The sequence below is a fragment of the Bubalus bubalis genome, chromosome 4, assembly GCF_019923935.1.
Source record: "Bubalus bubalis isolate 160015118507 breed Murrah chromosome 4, NDDB_SH_1, whole genome shotgun sequence".
Taxonomy (NCBI): Eukaryota; Metazoa; Chordata; class Mammalia; order Artiodactyla; family Bovidae; genus Bubalus; species Bubalus bubalis.
The window spans coordinates 164,157,008-164,169,386 of record NC_059160.1 but is presented as its reverse complement, the minus strand read 5'-3'; the positions used below and the strand labels follow the sequence as shown (position 1 = coordinate 164,169,386).

Below are 12,379 nucleotides of genomic sequence, written 5' to 3'. Positions count from 1 at the left end.
CTGTTGACAAGAACAGAGGGAGACACCATTAAGGCGGGTTCCCGCAGTGGCGGGGCAGCACACTTGAGACGCCGAGACCCGCTCCAGCCGAGGACCCCCCTGTTGATTTCCAAATCGCTGCGGTACTTCTCCCTTCCGAGACCCTGAGCGAGGAGACTGAAGTGAGAGGGACAGATGGCATAGGCGAGGGACGGATGGAAGGCGGGAAGAGGAGAGGGCAGGTGGGCACAGCAAGCACAGGGCGAAAGGACGAACGAGGGCATGGCACAGCGGTCACACGACAGGACGAGGCACGCTGCCTTAACCCAGCACAGGCATCAGCCCGGGTCGCAAAGCACCCAGCCCCAGGACCTCTGGGCGGGCGCGGCGCGTTCGTCCTGGAGCTCGGAGCCCCTGCAGCCGGGCCGCGCGGGGACTGCGCACGCGCACCTAGTTGCAGAGGCCTGAGCGCTGCCTAGTTACGGTTCAACCCACAATGGAATGGAGGTCCGGCTCTTCGGCTCTTCCACGGTGACCCTGTTTTCAGTGCGGCTGGGGCTGTGCCCGCTGGTCAGATACAGTGTGGCCCCAGGGCCAGTGGGGTAATCTAAGGGCAGATGGAGGCTTGCCTGTGTTTCTTGATGGGGCAGGGGGCAACTCGCTCAGCTTGGGCTGCCCCCGGGATGGGTGGCAGGTGCTGTCTTCCCAAGCACTGCAGAAAGCAGTTTGCCACCTCAGGGAAGCAACAGCTTGACCCACAGTTGCTACAGGACAAACAGCTCTCCCAGAACAGACCTCTTTGGCACAGAGATCCTGTTCCTGAGGTGTGAAGAAGGGAGCACGGAGACACGTGTCCGGCCCGCTTTTTCAGACACTTGTACAGGAGTGCTACCCTGGCCGAGGTCTCGCAAATCACTGCTGCTGGCTTCCACAGAAAGGACTGCAACCCTAGGCAGTCCAGAGGCCTTCAGAGGCACCGAGCGCAGGACGAGGTAGATGGGAGCCCACACACCCGGAAGCAGGCCTGCCAATTCCCCCGCCCCCTGCAAGAGGGGTACAGGCCGGGGGGATTCGCCAGATACAAGGGATGCAGTGGGAAGTAAAAAGTCCTTGGCCGCAGCGTCCTAAGGGGTACAGTCCTCCAGTGGGCAAAGTGAAAGTGAAAGTGAAGTCGTGTCCGACTCCTCGCGACCCCATAGACTGTAGCCTACCAGCTCCCCCGTCCATGGGATTTTCCAGGCAAGAGGACTGGAGTGGGTTGCCATTTCCTTCTCCAGAGGATCTTCTCGACCCAGGGATCGAACCCAGGTCTCCTGCATTGTAGGCAGATGCTTTACCGTCTGAGCCACGACTAATTCTTATGCCGTAAAACAAGAGGAGCTCACAATGCTCTGTGACCCAGGTGACAGGCAGGGACCCTGAGCTTCTTCGCTTGAAATCCATGTGCTCCATCCGTCACCCATGTCATCTTTCTGGTTCTGTGTACTGAAATCATGATCAGGGGTCTGGGATGCAGGGTGCATGGGTGTCCATGTGTGATGGGGGGTGGGGAAAATAATATATGTATTCAAGGGTTCCCTTTCCAAAGCATCACTGAAATCAGTCTTTTTCTCCCCTGGGATCCCTCCTCCTCCCAGTCCAAATTAGAGACTTGGGAAGAAATCTCAGCTATAAATCTGTGTGTGTATACCTGTTGGATTGGGGGCTGGTGAACGAGGACTGAGACAGCTGTGTCCCGGAACCTAATCACTCAAGGTCAGGCAGAAGCGGGGGAGGGGACGCACTAGGAGTCCCCAGAGCTACAGGCCCTTCACACAACTCCTCTGCATCAGGGACTCCGGACCGTTGCAAGAATCTACAAAGCGAATTAACTGCCCTGCAAAGAGGCTCCCTGAGAAGCATTTCCACAGCTGCTCTCTGGAAATTCAGAGCTGCCAGCCATTTTCCCCACATAGTCGGAGGAAACCCACCTGAGCTTGAAGGTAAAGCCACTCACACAGTCCCAGGCCCAGGAGAAAAGTCCCGCCTCACATGGCAGAGTGGTGGAGGACCAGGCAAGGCACTCGGGGCAAGGTTTCAGTTATCACCTGCAAATGTCATGACCGCAGCCAGCTCTCTCCTCCACAAAGGCAGGGACGCCCCAGGCAGGGGCCAAACAAGAAGGCATAAGGCACATGCCTCTCGCTGGCTGTCTTCAGATGCCCCTGCTGGGCTAGCAGACTGCTCTGTGCAGAGTTCAGGTGGCCACATGCTGCCCTCAGACAGGAATGCAGATTGTAAGAGTGTGGAGCTGTGTCAGCTCTGAGCGATCCTGACCATGGGCCTTCCAAGAGAGGGAGTGGAGGGCTAGGTGGGAGGCTCATCAGCCCAGGGTGATGCTGGAGAGAGACGCTGGGTCACTCTAGATGGAGCCCTGAGCCATTCTAGAGTCCAGGCTGTTCTAGATGGAGTCCTGAGCACACAGGCTCTGCATCACAGACCCCAACCCCCATCTCTGCACAACTACTTTCTTCTTAACTTAGCAGACCAGGAAGGGCCCTGAAAAGCACACAAATACAGGAGCCAGTGTGGCCACAGAGGCGGCAAAGCACTGCTCCCCCATGGAAGTCTGAAAGCCTGCCCCGGGAGGCAGGGGGGTCTGCCCTGGAGGAGGCTGAGAGCAAATTTACAAAGCGCCGGGAGCAGAGTGCACTGCGGTCCATCTCGAAGTGGCAGATAACTAGTTTTTCCTTTTCTGAGCAGCCTTTCTCTTCTTCTGTCGCTTCTTTTTTCCTATCTTTTCTTTTTTCCCCACTTTTTCTTCTCTGCTCCCCCTTAGATAAAATTAGTAGAACCATTAATAATGTTCAAATAAACAAGAGTACATGTCAGTCTGTGCAATATTTAAAACTGGCCCGTGTATGTGTTTAACCCTGTCTTTACTCTCAGGCCTGGAGGCCCCTGGGCAAAATACTGTCTGTCAGTATTTCATTAAACTAAGTCAGATATTTTCCCCAATTCCAAAAAAAATATTACACGGGCTTCCAGAACACCGATATTTGTGAACTGGTTATAGCCATGGTCCATTGGCCAGCTTGACCCTGGTTCCCGTTATTGCCTGAGGCTTCTAACAGGGACCAGGGCTTGATATCTGTAAGGGTGGGAAGGCAGGCCCAGGGCCAGACTGTGTCAACCCAACCTGCTCTCCTAGGGCTTCTTCACATCTCAATGCAGAGCTGAACTCCCTGCTTTATCTTAAACATCTCTGCATTTCAAATCAAATAAAGAAGGCTGGAGGAGCAAGGTTTAAATGACCATCCAGGAGAAAAAAGAAGGCAGCCGGATCCCACCTTCTTTCTGGATGCCCGTGGACACCCCTGGAAATGACTGGGATTGTTCTGGAGAGCAAGGGAGAGAGCTGGTTAGCAGGATTTTATTAGAGCGACCTTATTAGAGCGATTGGCTCTTGACTGTCACATTAACATGATTCAAGCTGAATGGTATTTAATGATTTATGGGGTAAGGCCACCTGTTCCTGAGAAAGCTTGATATTAACCATGGGCTGGAATTATGGGATTTTTACATGGGAAAATGTGAAAGCTGGGTATTATGAGGGTTGCTTCTCTGGAGATTACATGGGGATGTTAGGAGAACCAGGTTGGAGGAGGAAGGGGAAGAGGAATTAGTGAGTCAAATATTATTCTTCAGAAAACTAGCGCCACTGATTCCACTGTTTAAACAACAACACAAAAGCGTGAGCTGCAGACCTAACCTGCTCCTGAGCGAGGCCCATGTACTGTCACTGGCCGTGTGAACTCAGCAGAAGGGACGCAAGGCACCTGACCAGCAGGCCAGCTTATGTTCATAAATACCAGAAACGTGTGTGAGCCCCGTGTCTGACAGTCAGTGGATTTTAGCTCAGGTAAATAAATTCCCACATACAGTAGGAGGTTTATACCATGAAACAATGAGCATTTTATTGCTAGTACATATAATGTCACATTTGATACAATTTTAGTACAAGTGAAAAAATACACTGTGGGTAACATTAAAAAGCTGCGATCACACTTATATGTCATATATATTTCTTTACAAATGGCCAGTAGTTTACGATAATAGAGAAATGTAACCTACTGACATTCATATGGCTCCACTTCAAATATAGGAACTGTTTGACTATAAATATATTTTGAAATACATTTGTCTACTAAAGAAACGTTTAAAAAAATTGTGCACGAAAATATATATAAAAAATGCCTTGCAAAAAGTTACAAATACCACCAGGCCCATCTGTGGATCCCATTTATGCATGGGAATTTCATCTTGCCAACATCTCTGATTGGAACCTGAAACTGTGCTGTGGCTTCAGGAGGAGGAGTTAGTGGTCAGAGGCTCGTTTATTCATCTATTTTTTCACTTCTGATTTTAGAAACCTCAGAATTTGAAGAGCCTCCATGGCCTAAATAGGCTTCAGAGGCAATCACAGAAACCAAATTCCTCAAAGGAAACCCTCAGATTGAAAATTGCATTTGATTCTGCAAAGACTGTCTTTCATGGGAAGGCGGAGACATGATCTCATACCCCCAGCAGAGGGCCAGCCCCATTCTGGAGAAGGCCAGGGAAGGATCTCACAGAAGGCCTGCGGACGAGGGGTGGGCAAAGGGAGGAGGGGGGCCACAGAGCTGGAGCCCATGCGGTCACCCTCCTCCAGCTGGGAGCGTACAGAAATGAGAAGCAGAAGCAAGATGAAAGCATGCTCTGGGAAGCAGGGAGAGGCTGGGAATGATCCAGAGAGGGTCTCTGAGCACAGTCCCCAGTGATGGCAGTTCTGCATGGAGCTCTCCTCTAATCACGGAGCTGGAAAGAGGAGGTGTAAGGCAGTGGCCGCTGCGGGGCGCCGGCCAGCACCTGGGTTGTCGTTCTAGCAGTGCTTCCCCTGCCGGAGCTGCCCGCAGTCTTCCTCCCAGCCTCAGCGTCTGGAGGAAGAAGGCTTTCTCAGCTCCCTGCTTGGCCATCACCTGACTGTGCTCAGACTCCCCAGGGGAGAAAAGGAGAATCTCCAAAACAAACCAAATACAGAGTTTGAAGTAATTATCAATTTAAAAAAGGATAATGAGTGATGAGGACTGTGATGATCATGAGGTAACTGGCTGGTGGGAAATGCTGATGGGATGATATAATTGCCTAGAAAAACCCCAGTTATAAAACAGCCAACGTGCAGAGTGTGGATGAGCACACGCCGCAGTATTGTACCATGTGCGGTAAACGCAGCTGTCTGCGTGCCAGGCAACGCTCACATCCATCCCCAGGCCGGTGCCCTGCCCCCGGGCACACCCTTCCTCCCCCCGTACCTCTGCCCTTTCATCTCATTCGGGTTTAGCTTTCCTCGGGTGGGTCTAGTGGAAAGTCCGTTTTGGTTGTTGTGCTTACTTGTTTAAAGCTTTGTCCAGGTATTCCTGAATCCACTTCAATTTCGGGTCAATGCACACTTGCCTGTTGTTGTTCTTCAGCCTTGCCCTGTCAAAACAGAAGAGGCGACAGTATGCAGCTGAGCAGAAGGGGGCACGGCTGTGGCCCGGGCCACTGCTCACCTGATACCCAGGTGTGGACCACTGGAGCCTCCCAGCTGGCTCAGGCACAGAAGGAACCCTCGATGTGCCGGGAGACGATGCTATAGCCATGGTGCAGGTTTTACCCCAGAGACACTGGGAAGACAGGGAAGTCTTTACGGAGTCCAGAGAGAACTCACACATGGAACATTTGAGCTGGCTTTTGAAGGATAAGTAGGAGTGGGCAAGTAAAGGGGGAAAGAAAAGTAAGCGCAAATACCCCACGGGGGTGACACCGCAGAGGACGTGGAGGGACTGGAGAGACAGGACCCTAAAGAAGCCTGCGGCCAGGTGTAGGAGCAAAGAAGCGGGGCTTTAGCTGCAATTTTGTTTGTGATGGGAACTCGTGGGGACTTTGAACCGGAGGGTGGCAGAAGCAGATTTTTATTTTGATGGATCATCTCAACAGTACACGGAAGACAGCCTGGGGGCCTGGAGACCTACAGAGAAGTAAGAGCAGTAGTCTGGGGGTGGGAGAGGTGAGAGTGCAGTAGGGGGAGGGACAGTGTGCGGGGTGGGAGGGATGGGGAAGGGGTGAGGGAGAGGAAGTGTCGGCAGTTTGCCAGAAAATGGTTTCCAGAGAGATTTTACAAGTTCACTGAGTGTTCATGGTCTCATTTGTTCTCTGAAAGTTTGGTGTGCACCCTATCACCTCCATTCATAGCCTCCCTCCCTAAAGACTCCCGGAGGAGAGCCTGGACTTCTCTCTGGATCCCTCTCCATAAAACCCTGGTACCAGGTAATGTCAAGCAGCCTGAGGACACTACCACCCCGCGGCCACTCAGCACCCGTGAGGACGCCTGGGGCCAGCACAGTGGCTCGCCAACGCTCACAGGAGTCTTCACACAGCCTGCCTGTTGAGCCAACGAGCTGAGCAGGCCTGTCTCAGAGCAAGGGGGACTGAGGTCCAGTTCTGGGGTCTGCTGTTTTTTAATGTTGTGTTTGTGCACACAGACCTGAGGACTCTGTTTGGCTTCTTCCAGCTCGAGATGCAGTCCCAGGCAGGAAAACCTGCAGAGTCTCCACTGCAAAGTGGCCCATCCTCACTGAATTCAATATCTGATTAAATACTTCTCAAATGACAGAGTATTATATTACAAGCAAAGAAAAAAATTCATCTCCTAGTGCCCAAAAACATAGTGTAAATGACAAACACATTCAAGACAGCAAAGGCTAGGAAAAAAGGACAAAGAAAAATCAAACCTAAAACCAGTTGCTGTCGGGTGGAACATCGTCAGGTAGCTTTTCTTCCACCTGTTGCGTCCCCCACCAAGCTCACTGCAAGTGAGCACGCGGACATGGGGGCACTGGAGGTCTGAGCAATGGACAACCACGTGCGGCTTTCTTTCTGCACCCGGCCCAGCCTCCCGCACTGCAGGAGAGATCTTTGTCTTCTGCATATGTGGCTCCGGGGCGTCTCGTTTCCCACGTGAAGGAAATCAAATGTTAGCAGCTGCCATCAACACCAGCAAAACAAAAACCCTGTGTGTTGGGTTTCAGAAAACGCAGTTAAGTGAGCTGGTGATTTTGAGTTTCACCAAACAGTTGAATGACGCTTCAGCTGCATTTTGGTCTTATGATTTTCTGCTGTGTGATAAAGGATTAAATGAGGGCACTAGCAAGGGGCTGGTTAATTTACTATACTTCAGCAGAAAGAAACTTTGGTGAAGTTCATGTTCCTCCAGTCTAAGGGGCACATCTGAACGTGCTCCCATCTCTTACACGAAAGGGAGGAAGCTTGGAAAGAGGAGGCAAGGACCTGTGGGAGCACAGCACCCAGGCTTAGGGCACCAGGGCTAAGAGCAGCTTTTGAAACTCCTTCCTGGTGGTAATATCAGCTGCCGCTAATCAGGCCGGGTTCGAGGCTGGACACTCGGCATGTGTCACTTCTCTAGCTTTAACGCGTCTGCGGGTTAGGTGTCGCTATGCCTATTTCTGGAGGACGACGTTGAGACTTACACGATCTGAAGGGAGCAGTTTGGAGTGTTGAGGATTTTGAGGTGCTTGACGTTGGCTTTGGCGACATGGCTCTCAAAGAACCGGCAAGGGCATCTGTAGCTCAGGCTGACCGGTTTTGCTGGAAAGGGAAATGAAAACAAGGCAGCTTGTTATTTTCCTGCTGGGCCTTGGGGATACAAGCGTGACTGAGTCTGCAGCTGAGGGATCAGGTGGTGGTTTGCTAGGGAGTCACGGGTGCCCCGTGGCAGAGACCTTCACCTTGGGCCACACAGGGAGCTCTGAGTGGGCTTGGGTTCAGCTTCGACAAGGCAAGAAGCCAGAAGGACCTGAGGAGGCTAGACCCTAGGAGGGTAGGGAAGCTAACATAAGAAGCCTCCTGCTCCTGAGTCTCAAGATAAAGGGCATGAATTACAGGAGAGGACTGTTTCAGTCCAAGGCACTGAGGTTCCCAGTTATTCTTTGCAAAATCAACTCTTCCAGGGCCTCCTGAGAAAGACTTCCCCATTCAGGGAAAAGCAAGAAGAAGGAGGCTCCAGGCTTGCTCCCTCCTCCTCCCCCAGAGAAGCCACTGCAGAGTCCCTGGGAATGCTGCCCTCCCCCACCTGCAGTCTTCTGTCCCCTCACATTTACCTTAAGCTCAGGCAAACCACAAAAGAATTCCCTACTGGCTTCCTCCCTGGGAAGCCCCAGAGGGCAGGCGAGGGCCCACCTTCTCCCTGCACTTGCAGGCCTGCAGCACGAGGATGCCCAGCCTCCTGGGTTGTATTCCATCTTTGTTTGCCAATCCACCAATTTGCAAAATGCCATAATTGACACTCATTAGTGTAAATTAGCGAAGGGCTCCTGCAGAACCCACAGTTCACCCTGTAAGTCTAGAATTGCCAGCCCGGGGGCAGGGGTGGGGGGTGGAGTGGGTGTGGTGGCGGGTAGGGTTGGGGGTAGTGGATCCTAGGATTTGTGTGTGTGTGTCTGTGTGTGCATTTTCTGCAGATTTTATCCAAGCCCTACTTAATACCCCAAATTATTTGAATTTGTGGATCCTTTCATCAGGGATTAAATGTATGTCTGAAAATATTTAGTCCAGAGATTTTTTTTTTTAAGTTTGCCTGTTTACAGAACTCCCAGAAGCCTCCTGGTGGTTCTGAATTTCCATGCTTTGGGGCAAGAGAGCTGGGGAAGCTTATGAGCAAGGGACTTTTTTTTTTCTTCTTCTTCTAAAGGCTGAATTTAGCTGAGAGAGGCCATGGCCACCAAGTCAAGGGGTAAGCAGACCACCTGGCCCCTCCCAAGATCAAACTCGACTCCCTGAAAACCAGAAAGAAGAAGCCTGGTTTCCAGGTGCTCAGTGGCTGTGGCGAGCCCAGAGCAGCCTTCAGCTTTACAGCTGGGCTGCCTCCAGAAAGGCACTGCCGGGCCGGGCTTTTAGCAACTGCACCGGGTCCCTGCAGAAGTCTGCAGGGCTCTGTAACCAGAGCACCTGGGAAAGTGGCCTAGAGCTGGGGGCTGGGCTGCCTGAGTAAAGGAAGAGTCAAAGTCCCCCTACTGAGTGTCCTGGGACCAGGTCCCAACTGAGCAGAACCAGACTGTGGGTCCCAGGGGTGAGGCAGCATTGGTCCCAATCCCAGAGCATCAAGCTGGAAGGTGCACAGCGTGACAGCTGCTGGGGCGATGCTGTGGGTGGTGGGAGCTGCTCCTCGCCCCCGTCCCCCAGATGCGGCTTGGACTCCATTAACCAAGCAGTGAGATCAGGCCAGAAATCAGAGCCCATTCTGAGCTCAAAACACAAGCTTTCTCTTTTTCTCCTCTCCCCTCTCCACCCACCCTGGGATTATCCATTTCCTTCAAAGGCAATTTTTCATTCTTGCTCCCAGGACCCAGTTGCCTGCCTATCAAGTGGAGAATTTCAACAGGTTTTTTAAAGTGACAGAGCCCCAAGTGTTCTTACCAAGAGAGCTGGGTGCTGTGTCCACCTGGTGACCGACCGTCCTGCCAGCTTTTCACCAATATTACTAACTTTTCCAACTGTTTTGCATATGTACAGGCAAGAGGCCTGACTGCCCCCAGATATTACCCAGGAGTGGGGTGAACTTGGCTTCTGGTGAAGTTGGCATCTGGTGAACTGGGCTCTGCTCCACAGCAGTCCTTCCACACTAATGTAGACAGGAGCTCCTGAGTTAGCCCCTCCAACCAGGCCTGGGAATGGGACCCAGGGCATCCAGGGACCCAGAAGCCCAGAGCATCCAGGGACCCAGCTTTGTGGTTGAGGTCAAGCAATGGAAGGAGGGTAGAAGCCAGAGCCAGAGCCTGAACATGGGGACTCAGCGTGAACACCCCCTCTTGGTGGTCACAAAGTGCCTCCTGACCTACGCATGCAAGGAGAGCATGACCATCCTGATCTGGCCACTCAACTGCCAAGAGGCAACTCAGATGGGCAAGCAACCAGCACTTCCCAGAGCTAGGAGGAGCCTGTGAACGAGGCCCCCACTCCTTCTGCGTTCCCCAGGGTCAGCTGAGCCCAGGACTCCAAGACCTGGGTCCCTGCATTCCAGTCATTTCTGCAGTTCCCCAGGGGAGGTGGCAGCCAGAGGAAGCACCATTTCCTCCTCCAACAGCTGGACAGTAACACTCCACTTTCGCCAAACCACTCACTTGTTAACAGCCTCAAACCAGAGCGCTCCCCATGACCTGGGGCCAGGACTGTGTCAAGAAAAGGCTAGGCTACTTTTTCACCTTACAGAAAAAAAACAACAACAATCTAAATTCCCTTTGGGGGCAGTCCCACTGTAGCTTTGACCAGCAACTTGCTACACTTATAAGGAACACTTCCCAGGTGGTCAGTCACCAGCAATGGAGAATGCAGCCTGCGGTCTTCTGTGGGAACCCAGCTGACTGCTCCAGGGTCTGAGCCCCCAAACTGACCTCAGCTGCAGGGAGATCTCAGTGTTCTTCAACCCTCTCTGCAGGATTGGTTAGAAACTTCGCAGCCAAGAACTCTCAGCAGGGCCTGACCAGGCTGACTTGGTTTTGTTTTGTGTGTTCAGAGGCAATGGTTTATTTTGGTTTGCAGCAGCGGTGTCCTGTAACAGGACAGTGAGTTTTCTCTTAAGCCTCAAAAGGAAAAAACGCTCTCTCCCTCTCACAGTGAAATGGGACACCACCTTTCCCCGTGGCCTAAGGCGTTGGCGATTGAATTTTGCAGCCGCGCTCAGCTGGCTTCGAGGTAGAGAGCTCAGTCGGCTGGTGACAAAGGCGCCTGTCTGCAGGTGTGCTTGGGGGACTGGGTAGGAGCATGCATGACCCGGATGGCGCCTGGGTCTCTCTTGGGTGACCCCAGGAAGAGGTAGGGAAGGCACTGGCTGGGTGCGCGTCCAGCTTCGCCGCGTGGCTGCGGACCGCACAACGGGTACGGAAGCGCAGCCAGGCGTTTGGCTCAAACCCGACAGCTGCTCGGAACGAGACGCCCGCGGAGCCCCACTTAGGTGGGTGCAGAAAGAGGGTAGGCCTCGCGTAAATGGGACGCCTCGTGGCTGACAGGATCGCATCGCCACGACAAACAAGTCGCGGTGCCAGACAGGCTTTGCAAAGCGCTCTCTCCAACACGAACCGCAGATCGCATGTCCGGTGCGATGCGCTGCGGGGCCTCGGAGCCCACCAGCCTCTGGAAACTTAGCTGCGCTCGGAAGGCGCTAATCTGGGAGATGGGTGGTCAAGGGCCAGGGACCCGCGGCTCCCGGTTCAGCTCCACACCTCGGCGCCCTGGCTAGCCGACTCCGAAAGCGCCCGGGGCGCGCTCGCACCCAACTATCCTGCGCGACCAAGCTCTGCAGCCCGCCCGAGGTCGGCGGCTGCTCCCGGGTCCCGGAACCCAAGCCCTGTCGCGGAGTGCGAAGCCTCGGAGCGGGGTCGCTTGGGGGGCGGGGGACTTCGAACACCGTACGCCGAGGGAGTGCGCCCCGCGAAGTGGGCTGCCTCAACCTCCGGGGTGCAAAGCGGCGCGGGGTGCGCTGGCTCGGGACAGCTCGGGCTGGGGCAGAAGAGCCGGGGCCCCTCGCCGAGCCCGGCGCCCGGCGCCTGCCCACGCCCCGGTCGCACTCACCGTCGCTGAGGCACAGCGCAGTCAGCACGAGGGCCAGCACGACGAAGACCTTGGCATCCATGGCACTAGCCGGCGGCGGGCGGACGGAGGCCGGGCGCGGAGGGGATGCGGCGGCGGAGAGTGAAAGTGCGGCCGCAGGAGGCGCGCGCCCGGCACTTTAGAGGCGAGAGCGGGGCGGGGCGGGCGCGCGGCGAGGGGCGGGCCTGGAGCTGAATCCGGGCTGCGGCCGGGGGCTTGGACCGGAGTCCCCTCCCAGCCGGCCGCTCCCCCTGTCCCCTCCCTTCCCACCCCTGCCCCAGCGCTGGATGCTCCCGGGACTGCGATGAGCTCCAGTTTTTGACCTCTCAGTTGCCCTGGGTCCTGCTTTGGAAATCCGACCTGCACCGAGGAAGCCAGTGCCCAGGGAGCGCTGGAGACAGGGCTGGTAACTGTTCCCATTATGCAGATGGAGAGACTGAGTCCCAGAGGCTAGAACTGAATGAGAACCAAGGGAAAACAAACAGGTCGGTCCTAGAGGTAAGGGCCAGCTAGGCCAGTGGCGGCCTGAGTAGGCTAATAGCGTCCTATTTGGGGAGTGTAGGACCTGAAAGTGACCACGGGCCTCGGCTTGCTGCACTGCGGCCGGGTAAACTGGAACCAAGGGAACCAAACTGGTCTTTGCATCAGAGCTTCTCTTATTCCAAGCCAAAGCTATCACTTATGTATTAGCCAAGTCTCAGTTTACTCAAGTATGAAGTTGAAGCTTTCTAATAGAATA

General features: G+C 54.1%; 1 protein-coding gene across 6 annotated transcripts in view; it reads right to left on the bottom strand.

Moving 5' to 3' along the window:
• The window catches only part of CXCL12 (C-X-C motif chemokine ligand 12), a 28,968-nt gene extending 17,172 nt beyond the window's left edge, over positions 1–11,796 (bottom strand). Inside the window, exons 1-4 of one of the 6 annotated variants that reach the window (XM_044942455.2) lie at positions 11,623–11,794; positions 7,527–7,644; positions 5,389–5,475; positions 7–2,792 (exon numbers count right to left, since the gene is read on the bottom strand). In XM_044942455.2, the coding sequence (XP_044798390.1) occupies positions 2,699–2,792; positions 5,389–5,475; positions 7,527–7,644; positions 11,623–11,683 (360 nt within the window). In that variant the 5' untranslated portion in view covers positions 11,684–11,794 and the 3' untranslated portion in view covers positions 7–2,698. Of the gene's footprint in view, positions 1–6; positions 2,793–3,909; positions 5,016–5,388; positions 5,476–7,526; positions 7,645–11,622 lie in introns of those variants that run through there. The other 5 variants (XM_044942457.2, XM_044942459.2, XM_044942454.2 and 2 more) reach the window with 5 other exon arrangements.
• Between the last annotated feature and the right edge of the window lie 583 nt (positions 11,797–12,379).